The sequence below is a fragment of the Sugiyamaella lignohabitans genome, chromosome B (genome assembly GCF_001640025.1).
Source record: "Sugiyamaella lignohabitans strain CBS 10342 chromosome B, complete sequence".
NCBI classification, from domain to species: Eukaryota; Fungi; Ascomycota; class Dipodascomycetes; order Dipodascales; family Trichomonascaceae; genus Sugiyamaella; species Sugiyamaella lignohabitans.
The window spans coordinates 665,020-685,038 of NC_031674.1; the positions used below are offsets into that span (position 1 = coordinate 665,020).

The following is a 20,019-nucleotide window of genomic DNA, read 5'->3' on the forward strand; positions in this document are numbered from 1 at the left end:
AGGGCCATGGCTGAAATGGGAAGCGCTTTGCCTACCTCGGGAGGTCTCTATTGGTGGACTTTCAAGTTTGCCCCAGAGGCACTGAAGAAACCTCTTTGTTTTCTAGCGGGCTATTCCAACACCCTAGGTTTAGTCGGTGGTGTAGTATCCATCGACTACGGATTCGCTTCTATGGTGTTGTCTGTTCCTTCAATAGCAGATCCTCATTTCACCCCCAATAAGTACCAAACTTACGGTGTGTTTGTAGCATGTGTTCTCAGTCATATGGTGATTGGCTCGGTTGCCACCACTGTTATGTCAAGATTACAGACTTTTTGTATTGTTATTAACATGCTGGTCATTGTGATAACTGTGATTGCTGTCCCAATAGGAGCAAAGAATCTTCGTTCCGGACATGAAGTGTTTACCGACACTACCAACTTGAATGACTGGCCATATGGTTGGACGTGGATGTTATCTTGGATGTCGGCCATTTGGACTATCGGAGCTTTTGACAGTTGTGTACACCTTTCTGAAGAGGCTACAAATGCTGCTACTGCTGTTCCTTTCGGTATTGTTTTATCCATCTCCATGTGCGGTGTTTTAGGATTCGCCATTCTAGCTGTTCTAATTTCCAGCATTAGCGACTTCAGCGCTGTGATTAATACTGCTACCGGCCAACCAATGGCTCAAATTTATTTAGATGCATTGGGAAAGAAGTGGACTATCGCCATGATGATTATGTTGTTTATCGTCCAATGGTTCATGGGTCTCTCTCTCTTAGTCGCCGCATCTCGTCAAACTTGGGCTTTCAGCCGAGATGGTGCCCTCCCTCTTTCTTGGTGGGTACGTAAAATTAACATGAAGCTTCAGGTTCCTGTTAGAGCTGTGATCTTTGATGGTGTTTTGTGTCTAGTCATTGGATTGCTGGTACTGGTTGATACCGCTGCCGCTCTTGCTCTGTTTTCTTTGGCTCCTGCTTCTAATGGTTTGGCATGGCTCTTACCTATCTTCTGTCGCCATGTATGGTTTGACAAGGATGCATTCAAACCCGGTCCTTTCTACCTCGGCCATTTCTTTTCCCGACTTAACGGACTTTTTGCATCTGTCTACTTGATTTTTGTGGTATTTGTACTTTCAATGTGGCCAGCTTCTGGTCCTGACCCAACTCCTCAAGATATGAACTACACCTGTGTCATCAACGGGGCTGTTTGGGTAGGTTCCCTTCTGTATTACTTCCTCTCGGCCAGAAAATGGTTCGAGGGACCTCAACAAACTTTGGATACCGAGGAGATTCATGGTGTTGATTTGATTGCGACCCATAGTCAGCACCACCATGGTGAGGGTCATGAACACCAACATCAGCACGAACAACCTCAAGAGGTGTTTGAGCACGCTGAAAAGACCCCGTTCTAAGTTTCTAATTTGTATTTATTGAATATATTTGTCTAGCTGTTAATTTTATCTCGTTGGATATATCGTCGTCTAAAGGATTTGCCATTCATTTTACCGCCCTCCGTTACATTAGCGATGCAGTGAATGCTGTCAAACTCTATTTAAAGTTATCCGTCGCGTCGATCTTCGAATTTTTTACTTTATTTAGATTTCCCCTGATCGTCAGGGACCGAGATATATTGTCCGTACCCATGCCTAAACTAAAGACAAAACAGGCCCTCAAACCATTTTATAAGTGTGATATATAAATTGACTATGTGAGATATAGAATGCTCCTGCAGATATGACGAGTTGCATTTGAAAACATGCCTCATTCAAGGTACAGACTTTATCTTGCATGACCGCTGCATTTCAACTTGATCTCATACTAGTTCTTGGTGGTCTTCTCCTATCCCAAAACATTTGAATTCAAGAGAAAGCTATTTTTTGCAAATAGAAATATAAAACAAGGCTGGCCAGAAACTATTTATAAGAATGGCATTGAAATTGAATCTAGACGCTGATATCACAGTTGAAAACATGCCTCCAAACGATACAGTATCACAGCTCGACTTTTCGCCCAAGTCCAATCTTTTATCTGCTTCTTCATGGGATGGAATAGTGAGAGTATATTCTGTGTTTTCACCGGAGGTCGACTTCAACAAAAAAGAACTGAACAACGCAAATGCGGCACTTCAAGCCTCATACATCACCGGATACACCCACTCTCAACCAGTTCTTACGACTGGATGGCTTCAAGATAAATATCAAATTATATCTGGTGGATGTGACAAACTTGTGAAAATTTTTGATATAGGGACCGGCCATGTTGCTGATATCGGTCACCATGAGGCACCAGTTTCTTCCGTTAAATCAGTTATGATCGGTGGAAGTCCGATTATTGTCTCCAGCTCATGGGATAAGACTCTATCATATTGGGACTTAAGACAGCAGCAAGCAGTTTGCTCTATACAATTAGATGGAAAAGCATTATCTATGGACTCGAGAGATGGGGTCATCGTATTGGTTACCTCCGATCGAACAACTGTTAAAATAGACCTGTCCAATCCTACCGTTGTATCAGGTACGTTCAAATCACGCTGGGAACTTCAACCTAGGGTTGTCAAATGCTTACCGGGAGGGGAATGTTGTATCATTGGAGGTACAGAGGGCCGCTGTGTTGTTCAATACTTTCGAGATGTCAAGTCCAGTTTTTCGTTCAAATGTCACCGGACAACGACTGGAACCGATGTACATATCTACTCTGTAAATGATATTGCGGTCAACCCTATCTACGGTAGTACCTTAACTGCTGGTTCCGATGGTTCTTTGCAGATATGGGATCATATAAAGCAATGTAGACTTTCTTATTCAGGCATTCTCCCTGGCTCAGTTTCATCCTGTGCTTATAACAACAATGGCAGTATTCTCGCATATGCCGTCTACTATGATTGGAGCAAAGGTTACCAATTCAGCAGACCGAATTACCCCAAACTACTCAAATTACACAAGATTAAACCAGAAACTGTTGAACTCTGGTCTAATAAAAATAAAATAAAAATAAAAATAGTTTATAAATAGATTTATAAATATACTAGAATGCTAAAATGATTACCTGTGTAATCAATAAATAAGTTAAGAGTGTCCTAAGACTTCTCCATATAATTGTTCTAATATCTGTTAGTTTTCATTCAACTCCAATAGTGCAATCTCATAATGCACAAAATACTTACCGATATTATGAACAAGCGATTGTAGTCCAACAATAACAAACTGGTGAGTCAAACCAGGGAACTTTTGTCGATGTAGACCGAGCCACTCCAACGGTGGGGTGGCTTCACCCATTTGACGCAACTGGGGTGTTGCGATATCTGGCGGTTCTCTTGCAATATACTTGAATACAGGGTTCAATTCAACCTCTTTAAGATTCTTATCCAGATCAGCACCAGTAGCAATAACCTTGGAATCACTGATCGTCATCGAATAAGTCTTCTGTCTCTGAGCGAGAGCCCGTGCATGATTCTCCCACATTTCACGGATGAAAGTGACCGATCCCAAGTTCCATCCGATATCCACCCTACCACCAATGGAGCTGGTAAAAGTGTATTCAACCACAGGCTGTCCAAACTTTTGCCACGACCTCATAGAGACATGGAATACTGGGACGAAAATAATTGTGCTGCCACGAACAGACTGGCCGGCAAATGATACAAATTCAGGTACCGTAATCAAACCAATATCCAAATCAGGGGCCGCCTTTGAAGTAGCAAGAGCTACTAGAACACTCTTCATGTTAAGTCTAAGATCAGATTCCAAAGTGCCATCTTTCTGTTCCTGTATGAAGCGAGCATGAGCTGCGTTCAAACTAGCAGTAAACAAGGTACTGTCAGTAAAGCTTCCAGGATAAATATACAGATTAAGAGAGTTTATCCTCAAATCAAACATTGTTCGCAGTTTGGAGAAGAGATTAGATAGGGCTTCATCATCAAGTTTCTTTCGATCATGCCTCTTTGTTTTTGGAGTATTTGTGTGTGTCTGTTGCTTATCAGATGAATCGTTAAGAATAGCCTCATACGATGCATGACTAGCCTTTCTCAGTCTTTTGAATGTATACACAACATCGACAAAATATGATGCTGCTAACGCCGTGAAGAAAAAGTTTACTGTTCCAAGCTCTCCAACTGCAATCAGTCGATCACCGAGAATCTTGTTGTGATCCCGCTGATTTGACATTGCAAAGTGAACAGAGTTAATATAAACCATTGCAAACACATGATACTCGAGTGAAATTTTAACCTCAAACGCGCTAAATCCAGCTACAGCCTGAACCAATGGCACAGTGAAACTTTCTACCTCCTTGTCCCACTTTATTGCAGTACGAAGATGCGGTTTTTCTAATGAAACCGTAGTATCTAACCGACCATGCGACTGCAAAAAGATAAGATCAATTCCTGATGACAAATGTTGCTCCCAGTCCAAGCTCTTCTGCAAACTAATCCAGAATCTGTCCAGTTTACAGTCGAATTTCCCGATTGACTGACCCATATCGATATATCCCTGGATTCTAATAATAGTGAAATCAATTGACCAAGGAATTGCTACAGTTGTGTTGGCGCGACGGAACTTCATCACCATACCATAGTCAGGATCGCTTGCTATCTCCATACGTGGCTCTCTTACTTGTTGAGTATTGAGTGTTCCGGAGGGCATCCAAATATTTTGGAACACTTCCAAGTCCTGCATCTGTTTCATGTTCAAATCAAAGATAATGCTACTGATCTTGCCTGCTACCCGAATAGATTCCAAGGGTGTATTTTCTTTTCCCTTTGTCAGCATGATCATAGCATCTTCTAGGGCAATGTACCCACTGACATCTCTTGAATATTGGTGTTGCAATGAAGCTTTGAAATTCTGGATGCTGAAAGCAGCCGTAACTATACGTCCCTGTTTAGCCACTTCGCCAGAATGCACCCCGATAAACCACCTATCAACCGACACCGTTGCAGAAACTTTTGCTGTCGGAAGACAGCTGAAAGTTAGCTCTTGACTTTCAAATCGAATCATGATATTGGCGTCAATAGCCGAAAATAACAACTCCACATCTTCAGTAGTAGGGCCGTTTCCAGCTGCAGAGTGCTTTCTAACCGTCTTATTGACTAATAAGTTCTTCTCACGCTTCCTCGCCGTGTTAAATTGATGATTTGCCCGCACAACTTCCTTGACCAGTCTTGTCATACTGACAACTACAGGCACAACTCGGGAATATATGACATTTGATGTAGGTGTGATGGAAATTTCGCATCCAAACCTATCTTTCGATCCCTTGTTTCCTTCTGAGTTATACTCAAATATTGCTTTCAATGCGGGGGTTTGAAGTGATAAAGATGGAATTCGGAAATCATCTTCATCTTCAGGGCCCGTCGTATCACCTTCTTCACTGTACATCGAGTTCTTTTTGACAGTAGGTTTCGAAACCTTTCCAGTATCGAAAAATTCTCCTTCATCCCAAAGCTCAATTACTGCGCCATCAAATTTGAGGTTCAAACGCCACGAGAAAGGAAATCTTAGAGGCTTCACAGGTGCTGGAGTCTCAGGCACAGTAGAGATATCCGCAGAAAGTGCACTCTGTTCTATCAAGGCTTGAGCTGCAGAAATCGAATCTAAGAACATTGATACCAGAACCACGCAATTAGGAAGTAACGTCAACTTCAAAGACTCACCAGCTAATTGTAAAGATACCTCATGCTCAAATTCAGCCCTTAATTCAACATTCGGTAAGAGAGCTGAGTTGGCTGTTCTTGAGGTTACTGGCTTGGTGAGGAATATTTGTCTCTCAGATGCTGGCGCCAAATAGACGTTTTTCAAGACCATATGAGAAGCAAAGGAAACTACCTGAATATCAAGCACTTCATAGCCAAAAAGCAAACCTGGGTGTGAGGTAAACCTTGTTGGGCCCCGATCTTCAAACAACCAGGCAACAGAAACGTCATTAACAAGCATACTGGCCGTGCAATTGCGACAAAACTTGTCCACAAATCCACGTCCAAGTTCATCGCTAATTTTAGGCTCACCAATTTCAGACGTTGCTGGATTAGCACCTTTCTCGTGCACTGAATACTTGGACATATCCTCGGAAAAGCTGCTAACGACTTCCACTAATGCCTGAATTATTACTGGAGTGAACGAAATACGAGTAAAGTTGCTCTTGAGACTTAATAAATGTTTGATCTTCTTACCACCATCCTGTGACAGCCTGAGCTGCATGGCAGTTTGCAGTCGTATAAATACGAACTTCTCTTGTTCACTTGATTTACGATAAATAAGCACTTTAAATTCATCCATCGACGTTGTAATAAATAGTGGGGTTCTGGTAACGAAACCTTCAGCAAAGCCGTCCTCAAACCGAATGAACGAGCTTGCTTGGATTCCGAATCCATCCACCTCCATGACAGCATTGTATCCGTAAGCAGGAATCAGCATAGATGTTTTACCAAAAGTCATACTCAGCCTAATTAAAGGTGGCTTCAATGATTTGACAGATTTCTGGGATGCTACAGTTTCAGTAGCAGGAGGCTCACCTAACATAGTAACAGCACAAACCTCTTTCTTGAAATTGTTGATATGAGTTTCGAGAGCCTTCGCTTCATCTTGCCAAATTCCACTCTGAGCCAGTTTCAGCAACTGCGCTACAGACTCTGTGTTGAAGCTCAATTCAGAAACAGATCCTAGGACTTCCAAAGAGTGATCTTTCATTCCTTTTAGCTCTTCCTTGCGTATCAATACTACAGCTGGACTCATCTTGAATGCGAACAATTCAAAACCAGCCTCTAAGTCAGCAAGGTTACTACCGGCTCTAAACAACTGTTCCTCAATACTTAATTCAGCAACTCCAAAATCCTCTTTTTCGGAGTGATTCGCTTTAATAAACGCATTTTCGGCCTGGTATATTGTTGACAGGGACGGTAGAAGCCTCAATGTTAGCTTTGTGTGGACAGCATTAAGCTGGATGTATAGATTTCCTGAATACTGCAAGGCAGGATCTGTCTTTTTCGGAATAGGAGCTTCTGAACTGTTCTGACAAGCCTTGACGTGCTCGCGGAGACATCTCCAGTCATGTCTCAGTAACTGGGAAGCAAAATCCAATTGCTGATCCAAATCTTTTTCCATTGAAACATTGAATTCAGTTGAACGAGCCGCAATATATTTCGAGCATGTTGTCATTGGCCCATAACTAGTATATGTTAAAACAGATGAGTTTACCAGTATCTGTAACATCTTTTCTTGTGAAAGCTTTGTACCATATAAAGGGGTTCTCTTGTTTAGAGCTATTGCGAAACTTGAACAATTCGTAATGACATTAACTGCTGCATCAATTCGGTTCGCCGGATCAAGCTGTTCAAAGAAGGCAGTTAGTTTTAGTTGATGGCCTTGTAGATCAAGTTCTGCTGATGGTAAAATGAAGACCGATGATAACTGGTCCAAAAGAAAACTTGTACGCATAGCAACCATTGGGAATAATACACCAGGAGTATTCTTCGCTTGGCTTTCAACAGCTGCTGTCGATTCAGTCGATTCAGTTTTGACAACTTCTTGGGGATTTTTCTTGAATATCATATCAGACACACTGTCATACACCTCGAGGAGATGATAACTATATCGACTCCTTATATGCAAACAGCTCAAAACGGACTCGAAATCCAACAGTCTGTTATTATCTTCTTCAACTGAGTCATGAGGAGATATAGAATCGGGGCCCTCGTTATACTGCTTACCGGACCAGTTAAAAAGCAGCTTCAAATAGTCAAAACAGAGATAATCCTCAGACTCCGAATACTGTAGTCGTAAGCCGATACTTTCGATATCCAAAGAAGTACTAGTCGCAACAGACATCAATCTCTCCTTCAACGAAGTCTCCATAAAAACATAGCCAAACACGTAACTGCTCGATATATTGGTCATTTCCCAGTTTCTCCACCGGGCAAAAATATTAATAGTTTGTTCTTTAATGTCTGGTGGGGTTTCAAACGAACCATTCAAAAGAAACTCAGTATGGTATTCACGCCACTCACTGGGCACGGTACGCAGAATATGACGGAGTCGCATTATAATTTTCCAACTAGTACTGGCACGAATGTGCATAGGTGATTGAATAATATAAGCTGGTCGAGTAAGTACCGATGGGTCTCGCTGGATATTGAAAGACTCACCAGCCTTTGCCAACTGATACAGCACATAGGCTGTGCGGTTATGATCCTGTTGCTGCTTCTTAATTTTTGGTCGGTTACTTTCATTAGTGGATGAGACATTGATCCTCTTCAGTTCTTCGATATTATTATCCAAAAACTCGGCGACCCATCGTACCTGCTCGCTCATAACAAATGAGTCGACCGCTTTTATACGAAGGGAACCAGTCGTTTCTTGGTCTTCGTGCCACCAAAACTCAGTACGATCAATCTGAAGTACTACAGGGCTATTTTCTCTTGCACCCTCAAATATATTAGAAGCAGTCTCACCTCCCTTTCGTACACCAATAGTGGAATTGTCAAGATTGAGGTAGACAGTGTGTTTTATAGGGCTATGTTGAGCCTGTAACATTTGGTCAACACTGGACTGCTCCCGCAACCTTACCACCAGGTTTAGTCCATGAAAATCAAAATAAATGTGGTTCTCAAGATTGAGGACATTACGACTTTCCTCTCTGATTTCCAAATCTCCATATTTAATTGAGATATTGGGGACAATAAGTCTAATATTGGTGACCTCGGGGTTCAGTACTGTGACATGTCTCATATGCAATCTCTTGAAAAACTCTATTTGCAATGTATCCATTGAAGTTTCCATGTCTTCTTTACCCATTGATTCTATTATTTCGTTTATGGCACCCAATGCAAAAGGGCTCACATCACCTTCGACAGAACCGAATTGTATAACCAAGTTTTCGTATTTTGTCGAGGGATCAAGTACAGACATAGGTGACGCGACCTCTCCTTTGTTGTAATTGGAAGTTGGCTGTAAATTAAAATCATCATCAGTCAAAAGGTCAGCAGATATCTTTTCGAGCAGCTTCCAGCCTCGAGCAGGTAAGAATGGGTTATTTGCGACATCTTTCTGAGTGTCGACAGCATACGGCGGTCGACGAGTCAGTCCGTGGCCATGGTTTCCCGGGCCAGGTCGATACCGAACAGATTCATCATCATCTGACAGTGACAGACTTATGTCAGTTGAAGAGTTGGATAATGACTCATTGAAACGACTGGCGGTGGAAGCTGAGGAAGACGCTGCTTCATCACTACCCAGATTATGACGATGCAAGTCTCCGGAACCGAGATTGGGATCCAAAATCGGCATTGTATCCCTGGTGATGGGTGGTGGGACACCAAGAATTGGAATACTTGGAACAGGACCAGCACGTACACCAGCAACAGAGTATTCAGGAGATTTTCTGCGCTTCGAATCCAATACAAAGGCACACCTATGGAATGGAGCATCGTGTAATCTGATATGATCCTGCTGGTACTCTCTGCATAACTCCATGTTTCTCTTTTGACCGAAGTTACTCACAATTAGCGAAGTTCTGAATGTCGCTTTGATAGAATGTGCTTTGTTGGCATATGGGAATCGGTCCAAAATAGAGGTACAAATAGATGGGATTTCTAAAGTGACCCTCTCAGAATACCTCTCATTGGCAAGATCATTAAACCTAAAGTCGATAGCACTGGTGACAAGCTCAAGTATGTACTTTTCAGATGAAAACTGAGCCTTGACTTTAGAGATCTTAGCTGATACAAAGGTAACGTCATATAGAGGTGGTTCAGGAATTAATAGTGAGTTTTCCATGTCTTCGTACGAGTAAACTAGACATCTGCCAATTCTTCCAAAAGCTTCTGCTACCTCTAAAGGAGCAGCAATGAGAACATCTCCTATATCAAAATCCCACTTGCAGAAATACGTGGGTTCTGTTGGAGGTAAGCCAAACATACGATGGCCATGGGCAACCAGCCCATCAACGAATAGAATACTGGTCTCGTCGTCTCTATCGATATGAGCATAGTCTAGCAGCACAGTTGGATCGGCTTTGGTAGCATAAAACCCTTTGAAAGGAGATCCGTTCATTTGAAGATCTGAAAAATTGTTAGTAAAAATTCATAGTGTTAAAGATTGCGTATGCATTGCGCTTGGCACTTACCCATGTAATAGTTGGTAAAACGGCAGTCAAAATCCAGAGAACAAAACTCAAGACTAATATTGGATTCTGCCCCGTAAATCTGTAATGGCAGCACAACGGCTGCCTTCTTAACGTATGCATAGATGATGACATCCATATCATTATCGGCCTAATCGTTAGTTTCTCTGTCTATTTGTGGACGCGAGAGCCATACTCACTTTAGAATGTGTAAACTCTACAGGCGGAGTCTCGGGGTTTGCATTGTACTCCTCCAGCGTTTGAAACTGAACATCCTCGCCAAAATAGTTTTCGCGGATCTTGATAAGATACTTGAGTACAAACCCATAGCATATCAGGGTCGTGTCATCACCCCTCATGTTGAAAACAAGAGTGTCGGTGTTTCCCTGGTTTATATTAGAAAAGTAGGTGTAGCTGCCATCCAGCTCGTAGTTATAGCATCTACCAGTACCAGGGGCATCTAAAAAGTTCCTGATAGTATGCCATGGAGGGACATCTACTACCAGATCAAATCGAGGAGACTTGGTCGTTAGTACTTGCTCTTAACCTTGAACTTCAACCTTTTGAAACTGAATTATCACTTACAGCTATTTTGAAATCTACTCGATTCTTGATGGATGATACCTGTTCCATAGGTATGAGAATGTCGATATCTACAGATTGGCCTTGAAACGATACAAATGTGTTGTCGTCAAAATCAGAAGGATTGTTGATAATGTTCTTATCATTGACGTTGAGGTAAATGCCATAATCCGAGATATGCCACTGAATGGTATAGCGAAAGGGGACAAACTGATTGTATGTCACAGGTGGTCCCGATGCGAAATCAGTGATCAAGTCGGTAAGTAATGAAACATGTTCGCGAAGGAAAAAAGTCTCTACTTTTTCTGAGTTGAAACGAAAGTCCCATTCCTGTATCCCATTCCATTGTAAAGGCGATTTCATAGTACTTTGAATAGTATGGCGGTCAGCCGAGAATACCAAGCCGTGGTTAACACTTGTCCGTAATTCAGGCGCCTTCAAATCCATTCGAAAGTTATTATTCCAGCCTTGTTTATTGGCTACTAAAGCACCTGTGTAGGACATGGTGGATAAGTGACGGGCTTTTAGTTCTAACCAGCCAAAAGCACGTAGCGAGTTTGCAGTGGGGTTTTCCTTATAACTAGCATAAAACTTTTGATTTTTGCTAGCTTCACGAGTGGGGATTCGAATAATCACATCCTCCTTGAACTCAATAAATAATTTAAATTCCATGCCCAGTCTATCCTGTCCTTTCATCCGCACTGGCTCAGGAGTACTATTGGTGAACGACCTTGGGAACAGCATGTTCTGAATAAACACTCGCTGTCGATCGGCCCATGGTCCGTAATGAATTGTACACGAGGTAAAGCTCATATCCACACCCCATTCAGGATCTCGGCCAGGCGAGTTTTCCAGCCTACCATTTCCCAGGGGATCATCTGTAGAAGGCACTATTCCATCTGGAACTTTGCCGGGAATATCGTAGTGGTACGCAATCGTGCCCTCGGCAGCATCCAGTATAACTGAATACTTGGCATACTCATCAACCAGCTGGTCGAGTGGGATGTCGTCCGAAACATCTCGGTTATCATTTCCGTAATAAATATTATACCTTGCTAAACCTCTCCAAGGCTTTTCTTTGTCATTGTCGTTATCGTCATTCTCGTCCGGATGATAGTTTTCATCATAATAATAATCATCCTCTTCGTCTTGTTCTGAGGAAGATGAGGATGATGATGTCTGATATATAGTCGATGCTCGGTGGGTCATAAACCTGCCAAACCCATCGGCAAACGAGGTCTTGCGGCTCGTAGTTCGACCGACTCTTGGGTTAGTCCTGTTTTTGCTCTTACCCCTAATCTTATTAGCAGAAGCTTTTGATTTTTTCTTATATTTTTTGCTCTTTTTCCTCGCCGACCGTCGTAAACGGCTCAAATGGGCCAGAACCGACTGCCAGCTCATCGACTTCAAAATCGAAAGAGGAGACACCGACGGAAATCCAACTGTATCAGGGCCCTTATAATCAACATTAGGTCGCATTTCAAGAATGGGCTTGACAGTATTGATTTTATAGATGACTTTGAACTTATCGAGATCTGAGGTTGGCGGGGCAGCATCAACCGAGCATACCCCAGACTCAAAATGGAAAATCAGCAGAGACGAAGTATCTTTATTACCGATAACCATGGCACCTTTATTATGACAGCGGATTTCAAGCGGTAGCATCCGCAACATCATATTATCGTACGAAGTCAAATTAGACTGGTCTGACGAAGACGACGACGTACTGGCTGAAGAAGACGATCTCACAGTTCCAAGACTATCAGGCCCCGTTGTTCCCGACGTATTTTCAGCACCACTGCATTCTTTCTGTAAATTTTGTAAATTTTGTTTGTGATTCGTATCCAAATCACCCTGATTTTGTTTCTCCTGTTCTTGCTGGTCCGAGTTCACAGCCGAGCCTTTCTTAGCCAGATCAAGCAGAGCATCATAAGCAGGAGTACGGTTAAAAACAAACCATTCCACACCTGTGACGTCAAATACCAGTCTTGCTGGATACTTTCTATTTTTCGAAGACCGAGCAGGACTTGGATTTGGGGGTGACGAAGCACCTGTTGCGGTTGTTCCGGATACTCCAGACCCCGCACCGTCGTCACTCGTTGCACCAAGAAAGTCCTGAGGCTCGCAATCGGAACCCCCCTTATGACTGTCCTTTAAAAAGCCCGAGATCAACGACTCGCGAGTATAAAACAGCCAATACCGCCAAGTGAAGCTGCCCTCTAATACACATATGGCCTCATTCGTGCCGACATACGACAGATTTTTGAAAAAAATCCTGCCACCAAGCAATGATACCTGAAGCGACTGGACCTCGAGCTGAGCATGATGAGCCCGCCATAAATACCAACGGGCCAGAAAAGATACCAGCCAACCCACAGCCCGGTTGAAGTAGAAGATCATAAATATGGTCAGCACGAGCGCCAGGATCCAGTCGACAATGAAAACCCAACTGAACTCATGGTTATTCAGAATCGACACCGTCGTGAACTGAGCAGACACAGAACTCATCTCGACACCGCCAAACGCGACTCCTGACCTTCTTGCTCTCCTGGGTCTACGTCCTCTCCTCCAACATGCGACCGATACCCCGTGAACCAGGGGTACCCTCATGTATGGGTTAGGGCCTGCCCGGTGGGGGCATCATGCCTCTGGCGGCTGGGGCTCCGCCCCAGACCCTGGTTGCTCCTCTCGCTTCGCTCGAGTCGTTTTCGTCTCCGCCTCCCTCTGGTGGAGCAGGAGCTACGGGGTCTGGGGCAGAGCCCCAGCCACCGGAGGCCGAGGGGCCGGTGGGGGCATGCGGGCATGCCTCCGGCTGGGGCTGCGCCCCAGAGCCTCCCCCCGGCCCTCTCGCTGCGCTCGAGTTGTTACATCGGCGGTCCTGGAGCTCGGGAAAGTGGTTTTATGGCTGTAAATAGAGCAATTATCGAGCCAGGATGGGGATTGTGGGTTTTTTGGGGGGTTACCAGCAGGTATGCTTTTAACGGGGCTACGGATTTTTTGGCCCTTCCTCACGGCCGTGGATGCGGTTCAATTGGAAAATAAACAGAATTTAGCCTATCATCCAAAACAGAGCTTTAAAATGAGCGTGGTATAAAGCCGGCTGGACTTCAGAAAGGCCGTTTTCATGGGGGTAAATGAAAAGATCTACACCGCTATAACCGGGTTGCCCCCAAACACCCCCACTGCCCCTTAACAGCAGACCTCCCGACTGAAGTCGTTTGGTCGAAGGTCCCAGCAGTCTCCTGCGAAGCAGGAGCTACGGGGTCTGGGGCTCTGCCCCAGCCGCCGGAGGCAGTGAGGCCCCAATCATCTCCTGCGAAGCAGGAGCCACGGGGTCTGGGGCAGAGCCCCAGCCGCCGGAGGCAAAAAAGGAGGAGAACGTTTGTCGTAACATCATTTCAGGGTACATGGCTACTGGGGAGCGGTGTCCGAGGGGGCGTCCGGGTCGGGATGGTTGCCGTCGCGACTGGAACTACGACCTCGGTTGAGAGCCTTCTTTTTGAACCAGCGGCCAGGGCTTTGAGACCGGATGGCCGAGTTGGTTGGTGAGAGGTTGTCGCCGGTTTGTAGGTCGGGAACGTGTGAAGCTCCGTAGCTCGAGGTGGTGCTGGTGTTGGACAGGTCATGGAACGAGTCGCCGACTCCTGCCATATTGAACATCATGAGCGAACGACGCCATCGGGACTTTGTTTTGCGGTTCGGTGACCCACTGTCGTCTTGTGGTCGTGGGTTTCCTGTATCGTAGTCCGAATCACCAGCTCCACCACCACTGGTCGTCGAAGATTGGCCTAACGAACTGTTCGAATGGTTGCTGTGGTGCAGAAATGGCTGTTGTGGAGGTGGCAAGGAAGATTGAATATGGTGCATTCCACCAGGAACTCCGCTGCTACCACTACCAAGATCGGTAGTTCCAGTCGTTGACAGCATAGCCATTGCTTGATCAATTGATTGATTCGAAAAGTTACTTGGTTCAGGCCTCGTATAGTCGTCAGAACTGGCCCGTCCTCGATTAGGTGACTTAGATTTCCGCGAAAATAAGTTGGATAACCCCTTTTTACTGTCTGGAGACCGTGTCGGTTCGAGTGGTGGTGATGCCCCAGGTGTGTTTTGAAGCGATACTGCTTCGAATCCTGGACTCGGCGTCGTTATATCCACTTGACTGGCATTGGTAGTAATGATCTCGGGAATATTGACAGCCTGTGGAGCTGGACTTTGTGCCGTAGGAGTTGATACAACTGATCCTCCAAGTGTACCAGGTGTTGGCTTTGCTCCACTGCTGGACCGCAGCCTAGCAGCAGAAGATGTCGAAGAACCAGATGTAGACCGCCGTTGCGATGGTCGTCGAGTGATGCTGACGGTTCTTTTAATTGTCGTTAGAAACCCGTTTGAATCATCAGATGGCTGTCGTTGATACTGTAGTGGTGGTGGTGCTCCTCCAGCAGCAGCTGTTGTTGTATTTGGTTCTTGGCTGATCGATGCTACTGGTACTCTTTGAATGGAATGATAATTAGATCCTACAATTGGTACAGGTGGTCCTGACGAGCCCACACTGCTTAAACTCTTGCTGTGTCGTCTTCTATGAACAGTCAATCCACCTCCACTTGAACCTCCACTTCCATTTTCATACGTCTGTTTAGAATATGGGTTGGGCGTTACAAAGGTAGTGGTGGTTCCGCTAGTTCGACTGACTGACCCGTTACCACTAGTCGTGGTGCTTTCAGGGGTACTTTCTGTGGCACTGTTGATGTTTACAGGTTCAAGACCAGTGGACCCTGGTGCACCAGCTGTTGAACTTGCAGCTCGTGGATCTGCTAGGTCGGTAGTTTTACCGTCTCGTTTATCCTGTTGATGCTGTCTAATGGCTTCGTTCTCAACATGAGTCAGAAACTTGTTGCTATGTTGAACGAGAAATTCAATGGCAGATCGTGATAAATGATACTCTTGTGGAGACATGTCGTGGTTTGGATGCGATAGAATGCTGGGTTGGAAAATGGCCGCCAGGTTTGCTGCTGGCATGAGATTCTCTTCGGCCCTTGCTGCAAATACTGATAGCAGGTCTAGAATATACATCAAAAGTTGGCGGTTGAGTGGTGGTAAGATCGAAATCAGGTGTTGGTATCTATCTACTGCGGCATTAATGTCCGAGTGGAGAATGCTTCCTATCTCGGGTGTTGTTTGTGATGCTTGTGATGGTTGGGTGCTAGTGTGACCATTTTGTTGTGTTGATTGTAATTGTTGTTGTGCTGAGCTTGTTCTTGCTGGTAGGAATGGAGATTGACCTGGTGAAGCACTCAGAGTAGTAGAAGATGCCGTGGCTTGTCCGGTACCGATACTACCAGTAGTACCAGCTCCTATACTTGAACCCGAACCGGTTCTTGACCTCGAAGTTGATTCTTCATTTGACAGTCCTAGAGTAATAGATCTAGGAACTGATGCTGAAAGAGGAATTGTTGGCCCATGATTCGATGTATCATCACCTCCTTGATTTCCCGCTGCCGCTTGGGCTTGTGCTTGTGCTTGTGCAAAAGCTTGCGCTTGAGCCTGTTCTCGTCTATAGCTAGGTAACGACGACAGTCCCGAAGCACCTGCTCCAAGAGCTGCTGAAGTCGCTGCTGACTGCTGTGTCAAATACTCGACAACTCTAGGATACTCACGAAGTGGATCTCGAAACTGCTCGTAAAATTGTAATGGCACAATTGGCTCTGGTAGGTTATTCAGATACCTCCTTAGTACATTAGCAGCATCGTGAACATTAAACCCAGTCCAATCCAAATCTTTTCCATACCTGGTCGGCGTACTGAATATAACCTGTAGTTCTTTAATTCTTCGTGCTGAACCACTCAACCGGAAAATTCCCTCTACAGAAGTAGCATTTTTCTTTAAATACCGACCACATTTAGCCACAATCACCGGGATATGGCCATATTTAAACGACTCGCCAGTCTCAGGATCGGTCAAACTGATCGGTACCCATGCATAATCCACAGACTGTTTTAAGGGAACTCCGAATATAGCATTATCACTGGCACCGCTATCGGCTTGGAATGTTTCTGGAGACATGGCATTAGTACCCACAGCACTATTGTACCCACTGCCTCCACCAATACCGCTACTTGCACTACCGTAACCTGAAGCACCTCCTCCAGACCCGTTTACTGATACACTCTGATTACTGGGAGATCGAATGGTGCCAATAGCACTGCTGGAATGCGACAAATGTCGCAGTTTCGGCCGGCCACTGACATATATACCACCACTCGCACCTCCTTCAGCACTGGCACTTCCACTACCACTAGCACCTTCCGAATCAGACAGATAGTCCAGCTCGTCGTCCTTCAGGTGCGGTCGCTGCTTGAACTGCTTCCACCACGTAGCCAGAGAAGACTTTGAAGGGGGGGATGCAGCCGATGCCATGGTTGCTGTTCCTTCCTTCCTCTTCTTTCTACTTGTCTATTTATATTCTGGTGGTTCCTAACTGCTCTCACCTTGTCGTCGTGTTCGTCTCGATACCAGCTGTCGCTCTACTATCGTTTGAGTCCTTTAATTGGTCTCACTTTGTTTCTCGTGATTCTCTCGTCGTTTCACCTCGTCTTGTCGCTTCTCGTCGTTTCTCGTCTTATCGAATAACTCTATTCACAAGTTCAAATCAGCAGCCACTAAATGAGGCAGGTTTTGTGATGAGCAGTACTCGGATACAATCGCCAGATTCCGCTGCCGTCGTCTACAATCGCGGCTCTGCGTCGTTCTGCTACCCTCCTATTCCAGTCCTATTCCAGTCCTGATACTGGTCCTGGTCTCAAGTCGGATCGTCCTATCTTGAACTCCCGTATCTCACTGTGCCAAATCAGGCTCTCTGCACCAGTTAGTCTCTCTCCTATCCTCCCATCACTCTGACTACCACAAATTGAACACACACACAACATCTTCACTTCGCCACCGCCTCTGGGAGTGGGTGTTTTGCCTCCGGCGGCCGGGCTCCGCCCGGACCCGTAGTGCTCGCTTCGCGAGCTTGTTTGGATTGTCGGCCAGAGACGTTGCTTCTTTATGTTCAATTTTCCAATATTCAGCTGTTCAGCCATTCGAACGGTGGAATGTTCATCTGTTGCTTGCTTGTCCCAGTATCGAACATCTGTATCCTGTAGTCTGTAGTCTGTAGTCTTATTCGTACTATTGTGTGTTCTCTCTGTTCGTGTTTGTGTCTTCTCTCTTCTCTCTTCTCGCTTCTCTCTTCAGTCTTCTCTCTCTCCTATTACCATCCAGAGTCGTAACATGAATGATGTTGTTACATTCACAGAAGAGAAAAACAGACAGTGAGAGTAAGAACAGTGCTCGTCACTGGCCTCTCACCTGGCGAACCACACCCTCATATCGTTCTTGTCGTCCTTCTCCTCTCTTCTCTTTCACTTACAATTTCGTAAAACAAATCGAAAATATCTTTCGAATGATATAGTTCCTTCGTCTTCTTCTGTTTCTTCGTATTATTATTATTATCTCTGTAGTTGTTGCTTCGTCGTAGCTATCAGTCTAATCACTGAATTAGTGTCTTGACTTTCTCACTTGATTAGTCCTTGTATGGTCGTTGTGATAGTTGCTAGGAATATTACTCCTCTCCACTCTACTAAATCCACTGTCGAGTTCTTGTTTTGTCAGTCAGGTCGTTGGTTTGTTCGTACCTTCGTTCGTACGTACGTCGTTATCAGTACCTACCGTCACTTATCACAAGGTCTGGCGAGTCCGTATATCACAGTCTTAGCAATTGTGTTTTGGATCTTCTGAAACTGGCTGGTCTAGAACAGACTGCAATTGCACTCAATTTTCACGCTAATTCGCTTGGTTCTAAAAAACAATATATAGTAAATCTCTGCGTATTTCTGTCTCTTCTCCTGCACGGTCAAATTGTTCTAAATCTCAATTATGTACTAGTTCTTCTGCGGGCCTGCGTTAGCTGTACCTTCTAGCGATGGTTCTTGCCGTTGCTGCTGCTGCTTCTGCTGCTTCTGCTGCTGCTGCCAGTGCTGCTGCCGGAGCTGCTCATGCTGCTGTTGTTTCTTCTTCTGTTTCTGTTTCTGCTGTTTGCTGCTCCTGCTCCTGCTGCCGCTCCTGCCCACTCCTGCTGCCGCTCTTGCGCACTCCTGCCGCCACTCTTGGGTCTGCTGCTCACCCCGGTCAGGCTGTTTGATACGCTCCCTGCCGGTTTGCTGCGTCTCGCCGACCCCCAATTTCCCCGGTAGGCTGGGTTCCCCCTGCACACCTGGCCGCAGCCTGTGGGTGGGCTCGCTATGGTCGAGCCTGCAGCCCGGCTGCGTGTTGCTGCTCATTGCAGTTGCGGTTCCTACGTTGCTCCAGAGATTCTAACACTGGCGGAGCCATCCGTGTGGATACGGCGGTTGCTGTGCAGCAGCCAGCCAGCGAGCCAGCGGAAGTGGCAAGGGGCCAGCAGGCAGGGAACCGCTCACCACCGGTGACTGCCCACTGCCCACTGCCCACTGCCTACCACTATCCAATCGGCCCAACTACCTACTGCCTCTGCGTGTGCAGCCCAGCCGAGACTAAATAGACGGTGACGCCAGCTCCAGCAGCGGCCCGAGCTAAAAGGCCTGGTAACCCCAGCAGCCGGCGCCGCTGAAACAGCCAGCAGGAAGCCAAGTTTTTCGCTTCGGCCACACCATCACTGCTGTAACACAACTAACAACCCTGTACAACAACCCTGTACTATTGTACTATCTATAGAAATACAGTTGTCAACCCCCTTTCCTGATAAGCAAATAGAGTTTCTCCGCGAGCCCAGAACCAACCTGCCAAGGGATCACGCAATCATCAAACGGGGCCGCCTCCAACTATCAGGCATAGAGTTCCAATCCCCGACACAGCCAGTCACCCTGAATCACCGCCAGTCACCCCAAACGGCCCTGGCCAATTGGGACGCCATGCGCACCAAAACAGACATGGCGATATGGACCTCGCCCGAACGGGGGCCACATGCACCCACCGCCCATGAGGGTATACCCCCCCCCCCCCGTGCCTCCGGCGGCTGGGGCTCCGCCCCAGACCCTGGTTGCTCCTGCTTCGCAGGAGTTTTCTACTCAGGGGTGCCACACGCCCGACTCGAGCGAAGCGAGAGGAGCCGGGGGGTCTGGGGCGCAGCCCCAGCCGCCGGAGGCAGCACCTCCAAAACCGTTAGGCGGGGCCCACCTCGTCCCGTGGCGATTAATGCAGCCCCGTATTGCGTCGACGACGTGCGTGTACATACATGTGCATGCGCGTACATGCCTGTGCAGCGAGAGGCTCTGGCTCGACCGGGGTCTCGACGGGCCTGGGTCAGCCAGCAGGGGGCTTAGGGG

The 20,019-nt window shown here is 45.9% G+C and overlaps 5 protein-coding genes across 5 annotated transcripts; 2 read left to right on the plus strand and 3 right to left on the minus strand.

Moving 5' to 3' along the window:
* Positions 1-6: 6 nt before the first annotated feature.
* UGA4 (Uga4p) lies at positions 7-1,395 on the plus strand (the record flags this gene model as incomplete). Its single annotated transcript, XM_018879135.1, has 1 exon — positions 7-1,395. The coding sequence occupies one exon, from the start codon at positions 7-9 to the stop codon at positions 1,393-1,395; it is 1,389 nt and encodes a 462-aa protein (XP_018737079.1).
* Positions 1,396-1,908: 513 nt separating this feature from the next.
* Positions 1,909-2,994, plus strand: GLE2 (RNA export factor GLE2; the record flags this gene model as incomplete). The annotated part of the gene is made up of 1 exon (XM_018879136.1): positions 1,909-2,994. One exon carries the CDS (start codon positions 1,909-1,911, stop codon positions 2,992-2,994), a length of 1,086 nt encoding a protein of 361 aa, XP_018737080.1.
* Positions 2,995-3,093: 99 nt separating this feature from the next.
* On the minus strand, positions 3,094-10,026 carry CSF1 (Csf1p; the record flags this gene model as incomplete). The annotated part of the gene is made up of 1 exon (XM_018879137.1): positions 3,094-10,026. The coding sequence occupies one exon, from the start codon at positions 10,024-10,026 to the stop codon at positions 3,094-3,096; it is 6,933 nt and encodes a 2,310-aa protein (XP_018737081.1).
* Positions 10,027-10,651: 625 nt separating this feature from the next.
* On the minus strand, positions 10,652-13,288 carry CSF1 (Csf1p; the record flags this gene model as incomplete). Its single annotated transcript, XM_018879139.1, has 1 exon — positions 10,652-13,288. The coding sequence occupies one exon, from the start codon at positions 13,286-13,288 to the stop codon at positions 10,652-10,654; it is 2,637 nt and encodes an 878-aa protein (XP_018737082.1).
* Positions 13,289-14,089: 801 nt separating this feature from the next.
* On the minus strand, positions 14,090-17,092 carry SAC7 (Sac7p; the record flags this gene model as incomplete). Its single annotated transcript, XM_018879140.1, has 1 exon — positions 14,090-17,092. One exon carries the CDS (start codon positions 17,090-17,092, stop codon positions 14,090-14,092), a length of 3,003 nt encoding a protein of 1,000 aa, XP_018737083.1.
* Positions 17,093-20,019: the final 2,927 nt, after the last annotated feature.